General features: G+C 41.1%; 1 protein-coding gene across 6 annotated transcripts in view; it reads right to left on the reverse strand.

The window, feature by feature from the left end:
- Positions 1-25652, reverse strand: part of DGKI (diacylglycerol kinase iota) — a gene marked incomplete at its 5' end in the record, with an annotated part of 419556 nt that overhangs the window by 229107 nt on the left and 164797 nt on the right. For all 6 annotated transcript variants that reach the window (XM_080666632.1, XM_080666631.1, XM_080666634.1 and 3 more), the window contains 3 exons: positions 940-1005; positions 8423-8479; positions 9785-9859. In XM_080666632.1, the coding sequence (XP_080522758.1) occupies positions 940-1005; positions 8423-8479; positions 9785-9859 (198 nt within the window). The remainder of the gene's footprint in view (positions 1-939; positions 1006-8422; positions 8480-9784; positions 9860-25652) is intronic.

Below are 25652 nucleotides of genomic sequence, written 5' to 3' on the forward strand. Positions count from 1 at the left end.
CAAGCATTGTACAAACAGCAAAAGCAATAAAACCTTTTCCAAGTCTCACTCACTCTCAACTCCCCTACCTCAGGCAGCCAGTAGTTCCTTGTATCCCTCTATTGTCAAAATGCCATACTGGTCAGCTCACCACAGTGCCTGACCCAAAGGCGTCACATGGATAAATAAACAAATTGGGAATTGTTAATCGATGAGGAATATATTCTCCCAAATCATATTGCTCTTTACCAAATCAAAACGTCCCTTTACTGAGTCCAGCTTACTACTAATGGACTTTGTAGCATGATTCACCACAAGTTTAACCTTCCCAGACATGCCTTTCATTCCTAAAATGAATATTTGTACATTGCAAAAATAAAAAAAAAAATTCCATAACCCAAATCTGTTGGATTCAATTACATGTAGAATTCATGGAGTTTCATAGCATGACAGTCATGCTAAGAGAGACAGTAGACATAAATAATACATATGAGAAGGGCATCCAGTAACTGGATAATATCCTAAGGTAGCAACACATTTCTTGCTTTGTGCTATGTTTCTGCTCAGCTGCAGTACTATATCAACAACAGTAGTGTTATTTAACACACCATTGACTTCCTGTTGCTGATCAAAGAAGTGGGATGGGTCAGCAGTCTTCAGAAGGGGGTTTTTAACAAAATAGGAAGTGTTTTTGAAACTATTAACAATGAAATTCACCACAAAAGTATATCCATCTCTCTTAAAATTTGCTAATTCCTTGTATTAAGACCTCTGACTCTTGCAGTGAGTTCTAGATCAACTAAGATACCTCTTTAAGGAAAGGGGACTTGGAGAAATAAGGCCTTGTGGAAGGAGGTGGCATACTGAGCACTGGATTCGGGTGATGGGACTCATCTACCTCGGTTGCTTGCAGAGGCCTGAGGAGCCTCCTGCTACGGCCGTGGGTGCCCGGCCCCTTACCTTACCACACTGCTTACACTTTCCCTCCTGCCGACGCCTGTGCACCCAGTGATGACGCACAAAATTCTGTGGAGAAACAAAATAAAATAAATCAATTTAAATTTGCAAAACCAATATTAGGGTTTTGGTTTTTGTTTTAAGGATATAGATTTCTGTAAACCATCATCTCATACCACATTAACACAAAAAACAAGTAGGTGTATGTGTGATTTGCTTAACAATTACTATGAATCCATTCAAAAAAATTAAGCGAACTCTTCTCCCCATCCATGCATCCTTCCCCTCCTCCACATCTTGCTAGTGACAAATGGCCACACCAGGGAGCTGTTGCTCTCCTCTCCTCCTAGTAAAACCCTGTGCGGTCGCAAGCAAGCCACAGGACCCTGGGCTAGGAAGTAACTGAGGCAGGTCAAAGAAATACCCTGAGAGAAGCAGGAACAACTATGTCCAATATTTTTTAACAAATGTGTATTTAATGCTTCTATATATGCCAAACAGGCACCATACTAAACATTTGAGTTAGAAAGCACTTAAAAAATTTAAATTCCCAGACAGAAATAGATCTCCTGACTCAGGACACAAACGGTGGGAATCTGTTACTAGGGAAAGTGAAGGAAGAGAAAAACTGAAGGACAAGAGACGTGAGCACGTCGTGAGTTTCTGCAATGACCTTGAGTTTAAACTGTCCTTGGGAACTCTGAACTAGATCAGCTTTCAAGCTCTATTCTTGTCTTGGGTTGTGGGAAACATGGAAAGTCCCTTCCCCCCCAAACAGATAAGCGCTCCTGGGACACAGGGGTCAAGGAGCATCCATCACCACTGACTACTCTTAGGATACATCATAACAAAGTTGTCTTCAGGCCTAATTCATGGTGCAGGTGGACCCTAAAAACTTAAATAATTGACTCTCCTTGGGCCAATACACCTAATATACTTGCGAATGTATTTTCTCCTGCCCTTTTCTGAAAAAAATACTCTGTCTGATATTAACATGTCTGTTGGTTATCGCCACAGTCCATGCTTTCCCTTTAAAAGGCCTTTTACTATAGATTCAGTCATTCAGCGAACACTAAATACCTACTGTCTGCCAAGCACTGTTCTAAGTACAGAGGAACACAGAAAATAGGTCAGTGTTGAGGAAAAATAAGTTGTATTAAGGCATAAAATCCAGAGTGACAAAAATACCCCTAAAGAGCACTGACATTATCAATTCCAAAATGCCACTTCTATTTCTCTATATAATGTCAAATCAATTTAAATTAAAACTCAACAAAGATCCTGGGAGAGTAATGGTCTTTTAACTATAATAAGAAACAATGAAACATAATGGTCTCACTAATTAGTCTAATTTTTGTCTTGCTTTTCCCACAGCAGCAATTTAATAAAACACAAACATAATTCACATATATATATATATATATATATACTCAGAAAGAAGCTAATAATAATAGCTAACATTTGTTGAGAACTGTGTGCCAAGTACTTTTTAAAATATTTCACATGTGATCATTGTTTTCATTTTCATGAAGACAGCAGAGGTGTTGTTGAGTGGGTATGTGCCAGTAAAATCCTATAAGCTGTTGAAATACTGAAATATGTCTATGTTGGTGGGTAGGCTGTAACTTAATGCCTCTAGCATCCCCCAGCTCCTCCTCAACTGCCATAGCACCCCACCACCCCACCCTCTCAACAATGCAGACCACTTCTACTTCCTCATTATTAAGCAACTAAAATGTTAATATTTTGCGCAGCAGGTCTCCAGGATTCAATCCCAATGGGCTCTCTTTCAAAAACAAATCATGTTGCCTGGGCCATGTCCTTGGATTCCCCCCAGGAAACTCAGAAGTCTGGGTTGTGCCCAATGGGGTTGTCTGTGCAGGCTTAAATATCAATTCAGGCAATTCTGGGTCCCATGGCCTTTAGGACAATGGCAGCAAGTCCAGGAACCTGTCCAGTTATCAGTGTCCATAGCATCAGTTCCGTGCAAACGCTACCGGGGACAAAAGTACTGAACTCGCCACCTCTGCTCCCCAGGTGAGGCAGACCTCCTCAGCCTTCCACCTGCTTAAGTGAGAAGAACGTTAGCCTACTTAAGGGTAAAGGCCGGGGGAGACAAGGGCCAGCTGCCAATGGTGCTACATCCTAATTCACATTATTGCACGGCACATTATCAGAGGGTTTTACCTGAATTATCATTATGATCCTCACCTGACAGATGAGGAAACTAGAGCACAGAGTGGTTACTTAAAATGTAAAGGCCAGAGCAAGAATGTAATCCCAGGCAGGCTGGCCCAGAGCCTATGGCTATGCTCTGAAATACACTGTCACGGCGCCTCGCCTTTGCTCTGGAAGATCAGGTTCAAGCTCCAGAAAATGACGTCAGTGACATTTGGAAATATTGGAAATACTGAATATATTAAACAGTGGAAATACTGAATATATTAAAATGTCAGACAGAATTATAAGGGATATAGAAATTTATTATAACTGCTGTTAGTTTAGCAGAAACTAGGGAGAATGAACAATATCAATGATGGTAAGAGAAATTCTCTACTTGTTGAGATTATAAATCACCTACTGACTATCCATTGAAGAGGAAAACACTGGAAGAATTTGACAATTACCCATGTGAAATCATGGCTAACTCTTGGGAATATTTAGCTGCTGACAGCTCTAATCAAAAGATTAAACCAGCAATTTTCACAAATCAATAATTATTTGCAAATTATATGACTGACTTATCTGTGTGACAATGTATATTGTTTGGTAAGCAGATATATAATATCATGTAGTTTAGTATATTTAGGGAATAAATCAGGACATTTTAAAATCATTTAAATATTAACATATATAACTGCATGTTGTTAAATATTTTTAATATCATCCTTCCTAGGAAATAGGTAGGCAACTAAAAAAAAAAAAAAAAAAGACACAGTAAGATAAAGTAATTTAAGCAAAAGCACTAAAGGGGATAATACCAGTTATTATACTAAATATGTAGTATAACATACTATGTATACTAAAGAAGAAACTAAGTAACTTCCCCCTATCTTGAGATGTCAACATCCTTCTATTCAGAGGTCTCCTTGGGCCTAATATAAATTTCTTCTACCACCAATTAAATATAGTTTGAACAAAGTAAACATCCAATAAATATGTTTTGAATTGAATGAAATTCTCAACCTCATTTCTTTGGCAATTCAATTATGTAATTACCATTTTGAAGGATCACCAATTGCCTTTATCAATTAGAAAAAGAATTCTACAGAATCACTGCTGTTTTCTAATACTTATTTGCCAAGAACTTTAATTTTTCACACTATTCCCTTTTGACACCTATATCTCCTAAATTAATAAACTGAAATTAGTCTCAGGATCCTTCCACTGCAAATATGAGTGTTGATACACTGTTATGAAGGTAGCAAAAAAAGGTTTCTGACACCATAACCTCTTTTTATAGTTCATCAATAAACTCTGAATTATTCATATACTGTCTTTAAATATTGGATAAAGAAAGGGCTATTACTTATGGGTGTTAAAATCTCAGTGACACAATATTTCAGGATTTATATTCAGTATTGTAAGCAGAAATGCATAACACAATTGCTCAGTTATTTTCACACAGCCAGTTCAATTCATAATATTATTCATAGAGCACTTTGAAGGATCTTAAAATTATAAGCCAATATATATAGCTTATGTCTAAGAAAACTGAGGTCCACAAAAATTCAACTTAGAGCTGTCCAACCAAAACTCATGAAAAAAACTTCTACGTCATATACTCTGCAAGCAAAGGGCACAGTGACTATCCATCCCTGCTCTGATCCCTGCTCTGGAGACACCACAGAGTACAAAAGAGGCAGAGGTGTCATTCAAATTCTAAAGTGACTGTTCTTTTACTTACGTTAAGTAAACTACCTAAGGTCTCTTAATTAAGAATCTCAAATGGGCCATAGTCCCTCATAAGTTTCATCTTCACATTGTCCTCTTAGACCAGCCGTGGGCAAACTACGGCCCGCGGGCCGGATCCGGCCCGTTCGGCTGTTCTATCCGGCCCGCAGAGCCGAAAGAGTGGAGGGTTCTCTTGCTCTCGCCTCTGCTCCTTTACTTTGAATTTATATTAGTTCACACAAACACTCCATCCATGCTTTTGTTCCAGCCCTCCGGTCCAGTTTAAGAACCCATTGTGGCCCTCGAGTCAAAAAGTTTGCCCACCCCTGTCTTAGACCAAGAGTTTGTGAACATTTTTGGGAGAAATGGACACCTTTATGAAAGCATTCCGTCAACAGATATTGGTTGGTCACATCCTCCACGTCCTGGCATGATGAGTTTGGTACATAGTCCACGAGCGACCTCCCAAAGCTTATACTACAGAAAGACGACAGCAGACAAGCAAATGAGTAATACATATAAATATTTGTGACTCATAAAGTGCTCTGAATGGGACAGAACAAGGTGCTCTCATAAAGAACAGGGTGGGACTTGTGCAGAGGTGGTCATTAAGGAAGACCATGAGTTGATATTTGAGCTGAGGCCTCACTATAAGAAACAGCTGGCCATACAAAGAGATTTCCAGTACAGCAATGACATGCACAAACATCTGAAGATGGAGACTAGCTGGATGTGCACCTCAAGAACTGAAAGGAAGTCCTTGTGGGAGATGGGTGGGTGCGAGAAACCACTGGAGAATTTTAGGCTGGAAAATGACATAATCCATATTATTTTATTTTATTTTATTTTTTTTTAATATATTTTATTGATTTTTTACAGAGAGGAAGAGAGAGGGATAGAAAGTTAGAAACATCGATGAGAGAGACATCGATCAGCTGCCTCCTGCACGCCCCCCACTGGGGATGTGCCCGCAACCCAGGTACATGCCCTTGACCGGAATCGAACCTGGGCCCTTTCAGTCCGCAGGCCGACACTCTATCCACTGAGCCAAACCGGTTAGGGCCATATTATTTCATTTTAAATAATCACTCTCTTAAATCATGGTAGATTAAAGGAGAAAATGAAGGAATTATGGAGAAGCAACTGCAGGGGTCAAAAGTGAGATATCATGGTGCCTTAGGCTAAGGCACTGGCAACAGAAATGGGGGTAAAGAGATGGTTTGCAATATATTTTATAAATAAAATTGATAGGGCTGGCAAGTGAAATAGATGTGGTGAGTCCATAAGAGAAGAAATCAATATGACCAGTCTTCTCGATTGAACAGCTGGATCAATAGCTATCTCATTTTCTGAGGCATAAAAGAATTTTTTAAAATCATTTTTAAGATGATGGAAATGAGCTAAGTTTTTCATGCATTATATCTGATATGATTGTGATGCATTCAATGGGCATGTCAAATGGAACATGTAATGTGGAGTAGACATGCAAAGCCAGGAATTGTCAGCCGAGACGTGATATTTAAAGCCATGAGATTGGATGAGCTCTTCCAACAAGAGTGGGCAGAGAGAAAACATGGCCAAGTACCAGCTCCAGAGAAAAAGGCAGAAATGAGGGGGAGTGAGCAATGAAAGGGAGTGGGAAGGACAACCCAGTGAACTAGAGGACAGTTAGGAAAGATGTCAAAACAGGAGAGCATTTCAAAAAGAATGGAACATTGAACATTCTGAATACATTTGAAAGATTGAATAACAAAAGAACAGAAAAATATCTAATGGGTTTGGCATCAGTGAGATGTTGGCAACATTCAAAGAGCAATTTCAGTGAATGCATAGAGTGAAAACCAGATCAGAAGAGGTTAAAATGAGTAGGAGGGGACATTCTGTTTATATATAACACACTTTCTGGAAGTTAGGCGTGAACACAAAACTGAGAATCAGAGTCATGGATACAATTGGTGGTTAAGGAATATTTTCATTGGTTTTAATGAAATGGGGTTTATTAGAGCATGTTTATGCTGATAAAAATAATCTAGAAGAAGGGATGAAAATGTAGGAAAGGAATAAACATCAAGTCCTTGCTAGGAAGACGAGAGAAGGTTTCCAAAACCCTCAGGGAGATCTGACTTCATAGAAGAGCAGTGACACAGTTAGTGAAAACTAAAAACAAACAAAAAATACTTGCATTAGAAAACTGCACCTACAATAACAATTATCTATGCAGAAAAAAAGAGAGAGATTAAAGAACAGAGAGCTAAAGGTAAACATATGGATCCCTGGTTTTTAAGGTAGAGTTTATGGATTCTGTATATAAAGACAGAATAAACCAGTTAATTCATAAACTCTACCTTAAAAACACACAACTCTGCCTTCTACTATCCTTTCATTCTATGAAATTTCTCCTTCGTTTGAGTTGTCATCAAGTTACCTCCTGGCCAATGCTACAGTGCACAATCCATCATTTTCCTTAGACTTTCCTCACCCTATGTATGACCCAGAGCTTGGAGCTACACTATCCCGGATAACACAGGAAGGCTGACGGCCTCCTCCAATATTCTTGTCTTCTCTAACTACATACACTGCTCCATCTCCTCTAAATAAAAGCAGAACAAATATATCTGAGTGCAGCTCTCATCCTGTTCTCACTTCTGCTTACTGCTAACATGTAGTACTGCTCGTTTCTATAATTTCCTATTTACCTGTGTCTCCACTATCAGACTGAAATGTCAGGGACTGATCCCTAGATACAGTTCCTTCCTTCCTTCCTTCCTTCCTTCCTTCCTTCCTTCCTTCCTTCCTTCCTTCCTTCCATCATCTATCTATCTATCTATCTATCTATCTATCTATCTATCTATCTATCTATCTCTGTATCTCCCTATTTATCTATGTATCTACTCACTTAACAGATGAAAACACTGAGATTTTGAAAGATTAGATGAGATGTCCAAAATCACACAGCATCAAGGCTGACTTTGAATCTAGACAGTCTGATTCCATTGTTTATAGGAATTATCAGTAACTATACTGCCCCAAGGAGCTTCTACCCATTCAAAATTGAAAAATCGAATTAAAATGGACCTAAAGACAAAAAATGCCATTGTTTTCTTACCTTTTCAATTCTATCACTGTGCCCTCCCCTACTCTCAGGTGCATTCAGTAAGACTTTAGCTCTCTGCACATTCTGTAAGACAAAACCTGGGGATTTTTATTCACTGTATTTGTTGATGTATCAATAAAAAGCTGGTGTAAAATGAAGGGAGATACACTTTTTATTTTATTTTTTTAAGTTTTTTAATTGATTTTTAGAGAGAGAAGAGGGGAGAGGGAAAGAGAGATAGAAACATTGATAAAAGAGAAACATCATTGATCAACTGCCTCCTGCATGCCCCTTACTGGGGATCGAGCCCATAACCTTGGCATGTGCCCTGACAGGGAAACAAACCGTGACCTCTTGGTTCCTCTGTCGAGCCCAACCACTGAGAAACACCGGCCTGGCAATACACTTTATTTTTTAATCCCTGGTGAATATCTATAAATCCAGTTAATCAATGGGGAATTAAAGCTGGTATTTGAAATAGAGCTCTGAAATACTCACTTCTCTTGGTGATCTGGAGCCCCCTTCTCGAAATGTTGGTTTACATCTGAAATTAATCTGTCATTTAAAAAAGAGAAGTGTATTATATTAGGGATACGCATCATATTGGAATGACTTACCTGAATAAACCAACATGTGACAGATATTGAGACTACAGAACAAGCCCCTCCAAAGAATGAAGAACAAAGTTTAACACTATTCTTAGTCTTTTGAAATAATCACCTTAGATAATCTACAGAAATCCCAAGTGATTCTATACCTGCAATCCATACCTCTTCATTCTCACTGATGAAATCAACATATCTTTAAACAATAAAGATAATAAAGAAACAGAGATAATAAAGAGTCAGGGGGAAAATATAAGGCAGCTGAAATCACCCATCTGCGTTTCAGATTTTAAAAGTAGAAAAATATAAATTTGGTAAATTTTTAATATGATAATGATGATTCACACACACCCAAAAAAATAGTATTTATTAAAGTATTCAATATTAGATGGGGAGGTCTCCTGGTCATTTACATCTTCTTTAGCTACAAGGTAAGGTGAAAGGAGCATAGAAATGAAAGAGAAGAGTTGGGACATGAGATAAAATACTTAGTAGTTATTCCCACAAAATATCAGTTGGCAACAATTGGCAATGTATCATTAAAGCTCAACGAATGTTACAGCAGACTAAAATAATTCAACACATTTACCCATGGCAGCTCAAGAACATAGATAATGCAGAGACTCATACGCGGAAATGGAGAAGGAGGCACGAGAGGGGAGAGGACAGCAGACAGCTCTCTATTGGAGCCTCTCCCTCCCCTCAGATGACAGATAAATGGACTATGCAGACTCCACTGATTCGGGATGCCACTTCCAGCCCTACCCACATATGAACCTGTGAGCAGGAACACCGCTCACTTGAAGCAAGGAACTCAGAATTGCTTTCTGGCTTGGTTCTCTCCCTTGCAGGCACTTTTTAGGAAGACATAAACTCACAGAGGTCAGACATATCTAAATCACAATGTTGAAGAGCTTATGGAATTTTTTTTTCTTTACGAGAAGATATCTTGTGGGAGATTCTATGGGTGAATAACAATGCTTGCTATTGTGAAGAAAATCAGGCTTTTCTCTCACCTATCATTCCTTCTCCCAAGACTCAACATAAAATGATATCAAATTAGACTTCAGACAACAACAGAGAGAATGAACCTTAAGCACTATCTTTCCATTTTTAATCTGGTAAAAATGTTGGACTTCCAGTTTCCTAAAAGGGCATTGTTTTCAAGAAGTTGGAAAAAGAAATTGACACCTGGTCTCAGAAGTCCCCAACACTTGCAAGGTATCAGAATTTGCAGCAGGTGGCGCTGTCTCACCTTTTCTAGCTGTTCGATGCAGGCGGTGTGGACCACGATTTTACAGACTGCACACTTCCTCCTGAGAGCAGATTTCTACAACATTCAATTCAAAATACAAAAAGAAATGTTAGCATTTTGTTCTAAAGAAAGTACATGCAAATAAAGCAAACACTGCAATTGTTTATATTACTAAGCAATATAAGGTGAAATTTAAATTTTCACTTTAACCATTCAATAATATGGCAAACTTCATCAACAATGCTTTGACCCACCAAGTAGCTCCATATCCCTATGACTTAAGGTGGCCTAGATTTTCCCTTCAAAATACAATAATTATACTGGCTACTATCTTGAATATATAATATAAACCAAGCTCTTTATTCTAAATTCCATAACCTAAAAATGCAGACATTATTATCCTTCTTTTATTTCCTTACATTTTTACTCCAGTACATAAGGGGCAAGGCCAAGCAACATTTAAAGTTAGGTGTAATTTCAAACCAAGCATTCTTTCCCTGCTGCCAAAGAGTCGGCATTTCAAGAGGTCAATCAATTTAGGCTTCTATCCCAGGCACAAATTTATACTAAGCTACTTGGGTTTCTGCCCAAATCTTCAGGAAAGCAAGGAGATAAGTCTAACTTTTACACCCAGCAATAATAACAATAATAGTTATAATAACAGCAACAGCAGCTTACATGGATTTAATACTTACTATCTGCCATGGGCTCTCATAAGCACTTCACAAATAGTAACTCATTTAACCCTCACAAGCCTAAGGAATAGGTACTGTTCTTACTCCCATTTTACAGATGAGAAAACTGTGACACCATAAGTGATATGCCCAGGGTCGCATAGTTAGGGTCCACAGAGCCAGTTAGCCTGACTCCAGAGCTCCTGCTTATAAGCATTAAACAATTTGACCTGGCAGTCAATACCAGCTTAAATTCACAGTAAAAATACTTGCTGAGGTGTATCTTTTCTCAACAACAATAATTTAAAAAAAAAAAAAAAAAGCAGCAGAGAGAGAGAGAAATAGGTGGAATCCACATTCACTCCTGCCAGTGCCATGTAAAGTCTAAGCTAGGAATGCTCAGGCCTCTTTGCAGAGCACAGATGAGAAGGCAGCTCTGCATAAATGATTCTGGGGTTTGGGGACCGAAAGGAAGTTACTATAACAAAGCCCGTCTGTGAAATAGTATATCAGTGTTTCCCAGGGAGAAAGGCCCTGCTCCCCATCCTTAAGGGCGGTGCTAGTATAGGTTGCCACCACCTCCCCACTTCTGATGTGGGCTTCCCCGGTGGAGGTATTGTTTTGGCGCCACCTATGATGGCAGGGAGAGAGAAGGAACAGACAGCTCCCTCCAAGGAGAGGACGCAACAACCACCTTGGAAGGGGCCGTCTCAGAAAAGAAACTGTAGCCTCCTGCCTCCGTGGCGGCGCTACTGCTCATCGAACACAGGCTATGTATGCACGGTGTTATCAGCCACCAGCCAAGGGCCCAGAACACTGCCAGCAACTAAACTCCCAGTCTCCAGTCTACACCCCTGCTGACCGAGATTTAGTTAACCTGCTTGTGGTGCTGTAATTTCTCCTGGCCTTCTTCTCCCCGAGAAAAGAAGGTAGGTAGTCTTCAATGTTAAATCAGTTTGACCATCAATTGATTTTACAAATAACAAAAGACAAGATACACTCAAGCATCTAGCTACACTACAGAAAGGTGTCTCGGCTCTACTACTAAAAAGAAAGGGGGATGGGGGAAGAAGAACAAGAATAAGTAGTAGTAATAGTAACAGTAGTAGTAATAGTAGTAGTACTAGCAGCAACAGCAGTTGTAACAGCAGTAGCAGCATCATTCATGGCAACAATAATAAAATTCTAGTTTGCTAATTTTCATGAGTGGAGTGCCCATAAGGAAATGATTGTTGTTCTCCTGTTTCCTCTGGCTCTCCTGGTGCGGATTGCTGCCACAGCAGCACCACCAGCAGCAAATGCATGGGGTACTGGAGTCACGTTACTAATCAGAGTGACAGTGATGCTAAGCAAACTAAAATTGACTCCATTAGCTACAAAACCCCTGGTAGATTACACTGCGGACAGCACAGTAGGCCACCACTGATGGGCTGTGATTTAAGGATGCCTGAAAAGCCTCCTTCCTTACCAATCACTCCCGCCCTGCTCTAGCTCTGTGCCTGACCTTGTGCTTGGCATTACGTTCTCTGGAGCTCCAGGGACCTGGTGAGGCTTCTACAAAGTCACTGAGGACAGTGGGAAGGGCACTGAGCAGGCTCAGGGATCCACTGAAACACAAACATCTCTTCCTTGCCTGTGTCCAATATAGGGCTTCCTAGTCAAAAATTTGAATAAGGGAACTGGGCTGGAAGAGTTTGAAAACTGCTGTATTAACTATTATCTCTCCACTTATTAGTGTACTAGAGGGGGTCCCACGGCCTGGCCTGCAGGGATCAGTGGACCTCCCCACTGTTGCAGCCCGGCCTTACCCACCAGCTTATCGGGCTCCAGCCTGCTGTCTGCTTTGATCCTGCACAGCATGAAGTAGTGCACGAGTGGCAGGAGGCTGGGGAGGAGCCTGAGCCCAAGCCAGGCTTGGCACTGCACCTGCCAGGCACTTAGGGGGAGTGTCTGCAGGAGAGGATCGCCCAGTTGCAGTTGCCCTTGCCAGTTATCAGCCCAGGGTCTGGCACCTGTCTGTCAGCTGAGCGGGGCTCCCACTGTGGGAGCACACTGAGCACTAGGGGGCAGCTCCTGCGTTGAGCATCTGCCCCCTGGTGGTCAGTGCACAGCATAGCTATCAGCTGGTCATCTGGTCACTTAGGCTTTTATGTATATAGTTTAGTAAATACACTAATATCATTCATATGGAATAACTCAAGTGCAATGTTCTACAGATGACAATATATGAAGTAAAGTGCCTTAAGTTGTAAAACTAATTTTATTTAAACAATATTGATTGTTTTTTAAAACCCTCATAAAATATATTATGTACTTCTCTGACCTTTAAGGCAGAATAAATAGTCCATCATCTGAATTTTTCTCCATAAACACTAATACAGGATGCATTTTACTGCAACAGTCATTTTTCTCTTTCCCGTCCTTCTATCAGACTAGATATTTTTTCAACGTTGCTGTGACTGCCGTTGGCTGCCCTCAAATTCCTAAATGGCACTTTATAAACAGTTTATAACCTGAGAAACAGATAATTAAGGTTTATAATCATATGCAAAATCAAGTAAATACATTCTGAGTTAAGATCTTAGGTTTTTCTCCCACTTAGTAAAATGCATAAATTTTAGTTCCTTAATTGAATTTAGTTCCTCTGGTGAATCAGAAGTCTTAACTGTTGACTTACTGGTTTATGACTGTATTTCAGCTGGTCAAAGTCATTCAAAGTATAATAAGCTTCTAGGCAGAAATTGCTCAAAACATAGAATTTTTGTGCTTGGTTATGTTATAATTTTTAGTTGTAAGATTAAAACTAAATAAAAAGATAAAATGCAGGAATCTAGACATTCTAAATACTACAAGCACTCACTTTTTCTTAGAAAGCTCTCATTTAAGCCAATCCTTCCTTCACTATGAAAAGTGATATATCAAGAAAAGTCTTTAAAGTTAATTCAGCAGGTTGGTTGTTATCCTTCATATCAGGGCCTAGTTGTTATAGAACCTAGCACAAAAACATAATTTAAACAATAAATATGGCCTGGGACCCAAAAATGCTTAAAAATTAAAATTATAAAAATTTAATAATTCACTCTCACCAATGAATTTAAAGGCCAATTAGGCTCAGCTCTTTAAATATCAGGTAAAGTAACCTGAGTGCCCTTACTAAGGGTTTCCTGATTTTGTCAAAGGAAATCCATTAGTTTGTAATCATCGGGGAGGGCACTTCTGTGACAACTACCAATATAGGATGTAATATAGATCACATCCCATCACATCATGACCAATCCTTACCTAAATAATACTAATGGAGTGATGTGCCATGCTTTAGGATGGTGGGCAAACCAACCAGCAGGCCTTAGAGTGATTGTAAGAGAGAACATCCGAGTTCTGACTTGGCCCTACACCTTTCCCACGCTGTGGTCATCGCTGGTTTCAAAGCAGTGACAGCTCCTCGCCAGCCTTCAGCTCATTTCTAGCACGGGAGTAGGACTGTCACAGCCTTAGAGGGCTGGAGCTGGGGCTGGGGCCAAAAGGATCAGAGGCAAGCAGGGGTAGAAAGTAGATAACTGTCCCTGATAAAGAGTTTACTGTCTAATCCTATCTCACCCACCCACTTCCTTTGGTCACAAGTCACTGATCCATATGTACCACCAAAAAAGCTATTTTTCCTTTGTTTGAACAAGAGATGTGATTTTTGCTAAACAGTAATGAGTATCTGATAGTAGCCAATGTGGTTTGTTAGATAGAAAGAAAAAGAGAAAGGAGAGAGAGGAGAAGAGGAAGGGAAACCTAGATTCATAAACCTATGATTTGTGAAAGTATTTGGGCCTCCTTGCTGCCTAGGGTAACTGATGTTGACTGTCATCCCTAATAGTCTGAAGTTAGACCCCAAGAAGCATGTACAAGGCAGGCACACCTCCACACCTCCACAGAGTTAATCGCCAGAGATCAAAAGTGGAAAAATGGGAGGAAATATTTAGCCCTCTGAGCCAGCATGGCAATCCTTTCTTAGTTTCTTAGTCTCAGGAGAGCTCAGAGGCCAGAGCCTGCTGCTGGCAGAACCAAGTTTGGGGCTTGCAGCATCTCACTCCAGACAGAATTTCCAAACTTTGAGCTCCCAGAACTAATGCAAGGAGTGACTCTTCCATTAGTCCCACCCCTACGATGATAGAAAATGAATGGCCAGAGGCTTCAGGCAACAACTCAACCAAACTAGAATTGGGGGAGGATGTGGAGAAGGCACTCTGGGGAAAGGATCAGAAGGACCATTGGGTGGTGAAAGCAGGGGAACAGAAGAGTGGATGAGGTTGGTGGAATAGATTTACTAACTCAAGCTTCTACCAAGCTGTCCACTCTTCAGTGATTTCTCAGCCCCTAACCTTTTCCAGATCAGAAGATTTCATATTCAGGAATCAAACTAAGGGAGGGGTGGAGATCAGGCAAAAGGGAAATAGCCACTGAGGTGACAAGAATGTTATTCTCTCTTCTTACTCCCTTATGGACACAAAGCTCAGTCTACAGGGCCACTTTGGTGGGAGGAGTAAAGATGATGGACAGCAGGGCACAGATAAGGGTACCTTTTTTCTCTCCAAGGGTGCAGCAAATGAAATGCTCAGGAAAGTAGAAGAGAGGAAGCTTCCTAAGCCTTTAGAGCAGGGTGGGGGAATGTCTAGCCCGATGCCAGTGAAGAGCTAATTAAATGTTTGACCAAATATAGCAGGCTAATTTTTAAGTTGATAATTTTGTATGGCCCATGAATGATGTTATAAATATCCAATGGCTCTTGGCAGAAAAAAGGTTCCCCACCCCTGCTTTAGAGTGTCAGAAATTCATTGCCCTTTCAATGGGATTGCCTCTATGAGCAACATGAACCAGAATGTTGCTGCTGTATAATCCAAGGTAAATGAAAACAAGAGTCCTCTGATTAATTTAAACACCCAATTAGGAGAAATGACAAGCATACTTGGCAAGTTCTGCTTCTCTGGGGAGCCTGGGATACAATCTGTAAATTGGTATTCGAAAAATGAAGAATGACATTATCTGGAAGTTCAATTAATGTGATTTCAGGGCTGAAGAATAGTCTCCATTCTTCCTCATGATGCCTTTTCTTTTCCCCAAGCAGAATATAGGACATTTCGGACAAACTAGGAGGGTGGCTAGTTGAAGTTCCAGCACACCCCTATTATAGCTCCTTGTTACATCAGTAAGTCTCTCTGTGACAACGTGATTTCATGATCCCAGACAAGCAGAAGTGCCCCATGTCCAGGAAGTCTGTGGTCCTAGGTACTGTCGGAGATCTTTGCAGAGGGTCTACCACAGGGAGATCTTGCTCTGTGTTACCGTAAAAGGCTCCAACCCTCAGCCCAACTACCATTGGCCCATGGGGAATAGTTCTTCCTTTGTCAAGGTGCCATGTGTCCTCTGGACAGACAAGAGCTGGGTGAGGGTTGAAGCCCTTTGACATGGCCCCTCACCATTGGCACAACACATACTAAATGATGCCCAAAGATCCTCAGAATATTTGAAAGAACAAGGAGCAAGAACAAAAGAAGGCTGGGCTCTGGCTGGTTTGGCTCAGTGGACAAAGTGTCAGCCTGTGGACTGAAGGGTCCCAGGTTCGATTCCAGTCAAGAGCACATGCCCGGGTTGCGGGCTCAATCCCCAGTAGGGAGCATGCAGGAGGCAGCCAATCAATGATTCTCTCTCATCGTTGATGTTTCTATCTCTCTCTCTCCCATCCTCTCTGAAATCAATAAAAATATATATTTAAAAAAAAAAAGAAGGCTGGAAGAGGAACTCATGTAAACTAGTGCATGAAAACACTCATGCAATACTCAACTGTACAATACGCCTCAGTCTGCACGTGCCATAACCTGGAAAGATGATCGTTTGAGGTCTCCTACTCAAGGGAATTTTCCATGTTGCTGCAACAGCTTGTTAACCACGGACCTTTCCAAAGCATATTTTGGACATTTATTCAATAAATAATGTTAACCATCGCTATGTGTATAAAGCAATGCTAAGTGTTGTACAGGAAATAAAAAGGAAGAAGCTTCTGTCCTTCCTAGTAAGCCATGTGAGGAGACAAGAAGGACTTGAAAGATAAGGTCATTAACAGAAGAGAGCCACACATGGCTACGTGCTAACTGAACAGCTCAGACAGCAGGTGCTATAATTTATAGGAGGATAAAACCTCAAAGGCTGAATCAGTAAAAAGTACCCAACAGAGAAAGCAAATCTTTGAATTGGGCCTTAAATTTTACATACATTTGAAAAATTGAGGATCCCTCCAGCAGGGAGAAGATCCAAAGTCTCATTACAGAGTAGGCAGTGATGTTTCCTAAAAGGCACTGAGACTTGGTTGGCGCGCCCAACGAGACACAGTCACCAGACTCACAGGTGTCCATTCACATGATTTGCTGGGCACCAGGTTTGATGGATGTGTGCATTGGTTGGGGGATCAGGTAGAGTAGTGTGTCCACAGGTGTGAAGAGTGGGAAATTGGCTTTAAGAAGCTAGAGGAGCTGTGCCAGCAATGTCTGCAAGAGAAATGGCACAGCAGACTCTATCTGAGAGGCTCATAGTAGACTTCCAAGAAGGTGGAGATTCCCCTGCATGTTTCCATATGGCTATAATCCAACACCAAGGACATGCTTGACCATTACAGAAGCTCAACAGATGTTCTGGAAGGGAGGAGGGAAGGAGATAAGGAAGGAGGGAGAGAGAGAGGATGGGAGAGATGACAGAAAGGAAAAGTGGCTTGCAGAGAAGGGCTTTCTCCCCACGTCAGCCCCCAATCCAGCTCCAGGCTGAAGGACTGGTGGCTTTGGAATTATGAAGCAAAACCCACAGTAGGACATAGGCAATCCCCAAAGAAGAGGTAAGGAGGGCACCCTAAGAGTGTTTAAGGGATGAAAGACCTTTACAAACAATAGAGGAAAAGTAGGGTAGAAACTTCATGGTGCTTATAGCTGAACAACTGATTTTGTGAGCACAAATGAGGTATCTTTAGTAGAGCCACAGAAATACCCAATGGAAAGGCTATTTTTCAGAAGGCTGTGCTCTTACATAACTGGGTAGAGATAAGAACAGAAATTCTATCTTTGCTGCTCATGTGGTTCCACCTATGCTTATAGGCTCATTAGATTGGAATATTTATTTGAGTAATAGTAGTGGGGGAGGGAAGGAACATGCTGGACAGAGCTGGGGCCAGCAAGGAAGCCAGCTTCCCAAACAGAAGTCCTGATTGAGTGGTGCAGATTAGGCTAGAAAGGTGGATAGGAAAAAAGATTGTTTAAGTTCTTAAGTCTAGGCTGAAAAATAGAAATTTTAACCTAATAGGCAATGGGGCACTAATAGAGTTTGTGGCCAAAAATAATAATTTAACCTTTAGCAGTATGTAGCACTAGATGATCTGAAAAAAAAAAGAAGGCAACAGATAAGAGAAAATGAGATGAGTAATTTATTAATTCAGCCAACCAAAAAATGCTGAGTATCTACTAAGCACCAGGCACTGTCCCAGGCATTGGGGAGACAGCAATGAACAAAACATTCTTAATTTTTTTTTTTTACCTCACGGAGGTTACATTCTCTTAGAAGAGACAGACAATAAACAAGATAAATCAAAATAGTATCTAAATATTAATAGAAATAAGTGCTAAAGAGAAAAATTAAGGAGATAACAGAGAATAGGAAATTGAATCGGGAGTAGAGGAGAGTTGAAGTTGTAGGTAGGTTGTCCAGGAAAGGTCTCACTGAGAAGATACATGTTGGGAAACACCAGAAGGGAGTGGGGACTTTGCCATGTAGATGTCTGGGGGGAAAGCATTCCTAGCAAATAGAACAGCAAGTGCAAAAGCCCAGTGGCATGAGGAACTTGGGAGGTTTGAGGAATAACGAAGGGGCCAGTGTTGCAGGAGTGGAGTAAACTCAGTGGAGATGAGGTCAGACAATGATGGCAGGCCAGATCATACCGGTCTTGCAGGTCATAAGACGTTGGATTTTTTTCTGAAAGAGAATAAGTAATGAGAGTCCACAATGATAATTAGGGCCTGAACTGGAGTGACAAGAATGGAAGAAAAAAGAAGGCAGAGATGTAAGTGATTAACTGATAGGTCAGACTGTTCTTTCTAGTCACATGCATGCCTCCCCTAAGGGAGCACAGATTTCTCAGACCTGGGCCTTATGTCCTTCAGTGGAATAACCGATAGCCATGGAAGGCCACACTCCCACACCTTGGTCAGCTTGCTGCTGTGGGCATCGGCTGACTGCCCATCTCATGCTGTGTTATGGTTGGGATTGCCTCTACTAGTAAGTACTACAATAAAACTCACTTAAATTGCTTTTCAAACACCATGTTTTGTTCTGTTCTAAGGAACACACTACCAGGAGCAATATGCATAGGGAGTGTTTATGTTTGTAGAGTTACCTCCCCTGAGTCACCTCAGGTGTGCCTGTAAATCTACAAGGTAAGCAGGACCCCCCTGAGCTAAGGCCCAGAGAGTGAATTCCACAGCTTCTTGAGAGACATCAAGAGAAAGAAAAGTGCATTCTTGTCCTTGTTTGGATGTAAAGAAAAGTTTTCTATTTCCCTAGCAGCAAGGGTAGTTTATGTCTTTCATTTGAAGAGAAACAAAACCAAAACCTTACTGCAGATAGTGAAGGGAAGGGAAAGGACTATGTAAGCTGACAATGAGAACCCCAAAGACACAAGAAAACCTACCCTTTTCCTGAAAATCATCCAGTCAGCACCACATGAGGACCAATTTTACAAGAACCAAATTTCTAGAACCAGTGTTAATTCAAAGCTACTGGATTCTAGTAAAGTTGGTGGCTGGTTATAAAGAATGATACCTCATTGTGTTGTTCCATTAAATTGGGATTAAAAAAAAACAAACTATGCTCAGAATGGCAGAGGAATTATTTTAAAGGGGAGAAAAAAGTACGTATGTCTTAATAGTTTACTCTAAAATCTGTACCAAATCATTCCCTGTAACAGTAATTTAAAAAATTATGTTGGTGAATTTATTATTTTTTCTTAATGAGAAGAAGGTACAAGAATTCTCTAATGGACTTCAATAGAAATCTACACATGAATGTTAGACATCTATGGAACTCGATTGGGTAACTAGTGCACACTGCTACTATCTTTTGTAAATGGATATAAAATTCAGTCCAGTTATTCATATATGAAGCAAATATGCATGGCCAGCTGTTAGTTATAAGAAGTTTGGCGATGGCCTGATCAGTTGTATGGCTGGCATGGTTTAATGGAAAGCTACCAGCACACTGCTGCTCTCAGAGCTGGGCTGTGTGTTGCTTCAAGTGCCCTGGCATTGACTGGCCCGAGATTGCTACACTGCTTGGGACTTCCTGGATATGAAGCATTAAAAAGGGATTTCAGCTTAATGAACTCAAAGAAATATTCAAAAATCCCCAATGCTATTTCCCATTTTTGGCTCTCATTTTATCCAAGGACACCTCGTATTTCCATAATCATTATTCTTATCTCTGTACTTTGTCACTCTCTTCATTTGTCTCTGCTTTGTATTTTCTTCTCCTTATCTTTTCTCTATGTGTGTTTATAATTCTCATTTTTTTTTTCCTCTGTGCTGCCCAGCTTTGGTGCCAGCTCATATGACCAGTCAATAGCTCTAACTTTATCATGGGCTACCTTCCTATCTTTGGTTCTTTCTAGCTGCTTTTGTGGCTGCTCCCCATTCGATTTTTATACTCTCTTCAAAGTTATTACACATCAGAGTTGCCATGCATCTTTTTTAGATTATTTGAAGTTTTTCTATATGATTGTATATAAACACAATTACAAGTATACAAACACTTAAAAGTAGAAATTCACACAATTAGCATCCTAGACACACAGACACAAGTGTACTCGCAAATTTCAGGCAGATGGATATGGATGTGGATGGGCTGGACATATTACAGAAGTCACCATGAAGACAATAGAAAATAATGTCTCAATATTGTCTTAATGACTCTCTCTACTTCTAAGGTAGGATACAAAGGGCACGGTAGAGATCTGAGGCTTAATATAAACTAGAAATACCAAAGTTTGCCTTTTAATCATTGCTGGTGTAATAGACCATGTACACCCTCTTACTTGCAGTATGAGTCCTAAAACGTTCTCGTTATCAGTTTGCTATGTAGAAATTGATGGAATTGTTTTTTAAAGATCACAGCTTAAAATTTCTAAACAATAATTATAGACATTTGCTTTAATCTGGAACACTATATCTATGTAAGAAGCCACATCAAGCTGCGGTAAATTAGCTACCTTTTCATTGCCGTTTCCTACATTTCAAGCTACTGGTGACACAATGAAGACAAAGCCTCTGATCGATCTAGCCCAGGAATACCAGCATTTCAGTCACGGTTCACCCAACACTGTATCACCAAGTGGCAGTGTGGTTTTCACTCATATACACACATTGCCCGCCATTTTCTTCCAAAGACATAATGACCACAGAGTATTTCCCAGCAGGCTGGCAGAAGGATTTACACATTATGTGCACTATAAGCACAGCTCACCTCAACCATGCAAGATGGGTGCCATTCACCTTTTTTACAGCTAAGGGCCTGAGACCTTATGAGATCGAGCCACTTTCCCAACATAGATAGGCTAGGAGTAGAACTCAGGTCTTGCTGATGCAAAGCCATCTCTTTCTATCTAACTTCCTTTTCATTTTCTTTACGAGTGATAGGTTAAGAGAACAAAACTAATGAAGCCAGATGAACATATTTGACATTATTGCTTTTGAAAAATCTATTCTCCTGAGAGCCCCATGAGGACGGACCAATGACAACCATACCATGACCACCTGTCCCAAGAGTGGAAAACAGCAGTCTACCTCAAAAAGAATCAAATAAATGGGCTCAGTAGGCATGACATGGGCTAAACAGGAGTTAGAGTTCCACAGTGGCCTGCTAGTAATTAGTGTTGAACCTCCCTGTGAAGAGCCTTAAAAATAAGTCAGGAATTCAAGCATCCTGGGTTCTAAGAATAATGGTGCTTAAGTGGCAGGATTAACCTGGTGACAGGTGTCTGTGTGTGTATGTGTATCTCTCTGAACAATCCTATCAGTGAACTCATTCATTCATTCCATGAAAAATGGCAGTCACTTTTCTCAGTGACGAGGATCCAGAAGAGTACAACTCAGGGAAAGTCCATCGCTAAATGCATCTTGTTCTAGTGGTGAAGACAGACAGCGAGTGATGTTGCTTTTAGATAACAGAAAATAATATGTGGTATAAGAGGATCAAGAGAATGGAGAAGGGGCACAGAATCCAGGAGAGCCTGGCAGCTGGGCTAGTTGTTACACCCCCACGAGATCCAGCCCCTCTTCTATTCAGTGAAGAGAGGTGATGACTAAAGGGCCTCCAAAGTTAGTCTGGCATTGCCTTTTGGGTTTCAGTTTCTGACAATTCATTGGAACCACTTTCACTGAAGGAAGAAATGACTATAGGTACTACTTTTCGTTGAGTGTCTGTGACTTGCCACACTGTTAATTGCTACATATGCATTATCTCACCCAAGTTTCACAAAATCCATAAGAAGCAGGTATTACCCACATTTTATAGATGTGAAACTGAGGCTGAAAGATGTTAAAACTGTGGCTATTGTCACACAACTAGTAAAATCTCAGAACCTAGATTCAAATCCAGGTCATTTGATTCCAAAGCCCACACACCTGCTGTAATGAGACATCAAAGCAGGCTTCTCCAACATGAGGTAGGCAACAATAAAAAGCTCCTCAGAACAGTGTCAACTCGGAGGCCAGTGGGGGTTCTGGGTAACAGCTAATTCGAATAATGCTTCAGCCAAAACTGGAGCCTTTGAGCAGCAAGAATATTGGGGTCAACTCTGTGGCTCTGGGTCCCTGTCCCTGAGGGGAACTGAGCACTAGAAGGGAAAGTATTTCTGCACACCTGGGCAGTGCCTAGGTGATATGCAAACTCTACACTGAATCAGGTGCAAATGATTTTTATTAAATAACAGGATTGCTCCACACAAACATAAACCTAACCCACGTACAAACAATAAGCACCTCGATCTAAAATTCTTCTCTAAGAATAAAATCACACACACACACACACACACACACACACACAGTCTAATGAAAGTGTAGAATAAAGGCAAAATAATTGCACAAAGATACAGAAAAACTACAAAGCTCGATGGGGATTAAGCATCTCTGACTTATCATTCCTTTACCTTTAAGGAAATAGCCTCCAGTGACCACCCAAAGGGTTGTTGTTATTGATTAACATTGGAAAGTCCTGGGGAAACTGCACTGCATGAGCATTTCAGTTTTCCACTGAATAATGACATCCCACAAGATGTTGACAGATGTTCTGTGGGGAAAATAATGGATTCAATGATCCTTATCTCCCCACCCCGTCCCCCGCCCCAACAGAAAAAAAGCAGGAAATCCTGCATACCTTACACCCTTCTGAGAGCTTCATAATGCATATTTGCATATTAAAGGTGTTCAGTGTTTTCCAAACTTATTTGATCCCAAGCCCCTTTTAATGAACAATACCCCATATTGTTTTTATGTGACTTTCATGCTCTCCATAACATGACTTGCTTTTTAAAAAAGTGGTCTGTGCAAACAGACAATGGTGCCATTGATCCAATGGTACCACTAGGAAGGAGTGACAAAACCCTAAAGCTCCCTAAGCTCCATGCCCCATCACTATCTCTATTGCATAAAGCAGACACAATTGGCATATTCTCCTCAAGTCCATGGCCAGCACGCTATGCCCAGTAATTACAGTTATGACAATGACAATAGTTGTAACAGTGCCTAGCATTTACCGAGGAACTGCCACATGAGAAATGCAGTTCTAAGTGTGCACTTGAATGAATGCATGCAAATGCTGACCACCTGGCCACACACACGGCAACATCACTCACCCACAGGAACACCCCACTCCCTCCACTCACATCCCATGACTAGAGGTCAGGAGCAGAGTCTGACAGTGCAAATGCTTTTTCAAAACTATTCATGTTGATGGCTGTACTCTCGCTGAGTCATCTTAGCTCATCAGCTCCTCTCTATCCTCGTGGTGGGCGAGGCCTCTGGCAGAGCTCCGCCTTGGCGGCTCCTGGGGATGTCATCTTCAAGGCTGGCACCCAAACAACTCAGAAAGCTGGCTAAGCTGCCTAGCTTTACTGCCACACTCATGGTTCCCTCTGATAACCTGCACCCGACCCAGCCAAGCCACCATCTGGGCGTGCAGAATCATCAATCTGCTGGGCTGAACAACAGAGGGGCAGCCAGTGGTCTCAGTGCATTCTGAAGCGAGAGCCCAGTGTCATGCTCTGCGGTGTACACCTGTCAGCCCCAAATGTGTGTATGGGCATAAAGCTGCAGCAGTGTGTGCCCACAGCACACAGATGCACACCAGACAGCATCAGCACAGGATGTTGTCCAGTGTGCCCATCTTCCAGAGATGAAATAGGGTGTGACCAGGTTCAGGATTTTCTTTTTTTAAAACAAGGAAAAGCTTTAGTTATGGCAGGGAGCTAGTGCCTTTGTACTTTTTCTTTTTTAAAATTTTTATTGATTGATTGATTTTAGAGAGAGAAAAGTGGGGGTGAGGGAGATCGATTTGTTGTTCCACTTATTTACACTTTCATTGGTTGATTATTGTATATGCTCTGACCAGAGATTGAACCTGCAGCCTTGGTGTGTCAGGACAATGCTTTAACCAAGTTACCCAACCAGGGTTGCCCTGTACTCTTCTTACAAGTTTATTCCAAGGACCCAGGGACATGGCCAGCATCCTGTGAGCAGATGCTGTAATGCCAATTACAATAAGGCTTCTGACCCACCAGTAAGAAGTCAAGGCCTGTGAGCTCCTTTCTAGAATGGGTCACTTATATTTGTCATACCCATCTGGTCCCACCCATGACCTAGTGAGACTACAGATATTACACGCAGCAGCAAAATGATAGGTGAATCTCTAAGAGTCTCAGTGTTGGGGTTAGGACAATCCCAAACAAAAGGCATTGTTAAAACAAAGTCCAACCAAACTACTAATAAGCTCATTCAACTTAATGCATTGAAAGCAGCAACAGGAGAGAAAGAAGGAGGACATTAACATTTGTGAACTAAATTAATCTTTGTAGCAATTCTGAGAAGCAAATATAATCTTCATCATTTTATAGAAGAACCTGAGCTTAAGAGAAGCCGAGCTAGGGTTTTATCCAGATCTATTTGTCTCCAGATCTGCATGGTTCCTCACTCTCCACTCCCCCTCACACCTGTGACATGGCCTCCCTAATGCCATTCATTCATTTATGCAACAAAACTATAGTTGTTACACTGAAAGCAATATTCCTTATAAGTAAGGTCAGGTAGTACAGGTGGGGTTGGCCATTTTTGCCAAACATTACCCACACCAGGAAAAGAGGAAAGCAAAACACATGAACAAAACAGTAAGGAAATAAAAGCAGCCCTGGCCAGTGTGACTCAGTTGATTGAGCATCTTCCCATGCACCAAGAGGTCGCTGGATTGATTCCTGGTCAGGGCACATGCCCAGGTTGTGGGCTCAATCCCCCATGAGGGGCTTGCAGAGGCAGCCAATCAATGTTTCTCTCTCTCATCAATACTTCTCTCTCTCTCTCTCTCTCTCTCCCTTCTTCTCTTTCTAAAATCAATAAAAACATACTTTAAAAAGAAAAGAAAAGCAGTACCCATTAGCCCACCCACACACACAAAAAGGTGGCATAAACACATTTAAAAATAGAGAAGAGATTTCTGGTAAGAGCATTCTGGAGTCTGAAAGTTCCCTTTGTCTCTTACCCAACCTATGTACTCTCACTCACCTGTCTACCCACTCTCTTCCCCACAACTCTCAGCTCCTGGCACCTACCTGCCTGTCTGCTCACTTATCCAGAAAGCCACATACCTCTCAACCAAAATCCTCAGTCAAGCCGATTGAAATGTACCTCTGTGCATGCATCTGTGAGCCTTGTGCAGGTAGGTACCTGTACGGCCAGGTAAGGTAACTCACCCCCTTATAGAAGGTGCTTCTGAATCTGCCCTCACAAAGTACCACATAGTAGGTGGCTTAAAAGAGCAGAAATATATCCTCTCACAGTCTGGAAGCTCAGTCTGAAATCAAGGAGTCAACAGGGTTGGCACTCTTCTGAGGGCTCTAAGGGCATCTGCCC

This window comes from Plecotus auritus (genome assembly GCF_963455305.1).
Source record: "Plecotus auritus genome assembly, chromosome: 4".
In the NCBI taxonomy this organism is placed as follows: Eukaryota; Metazoa; Chordata; class Mammalia; order Chiroptera; family Vespertilionidae; genus Plecotus; species Plecotus auritus.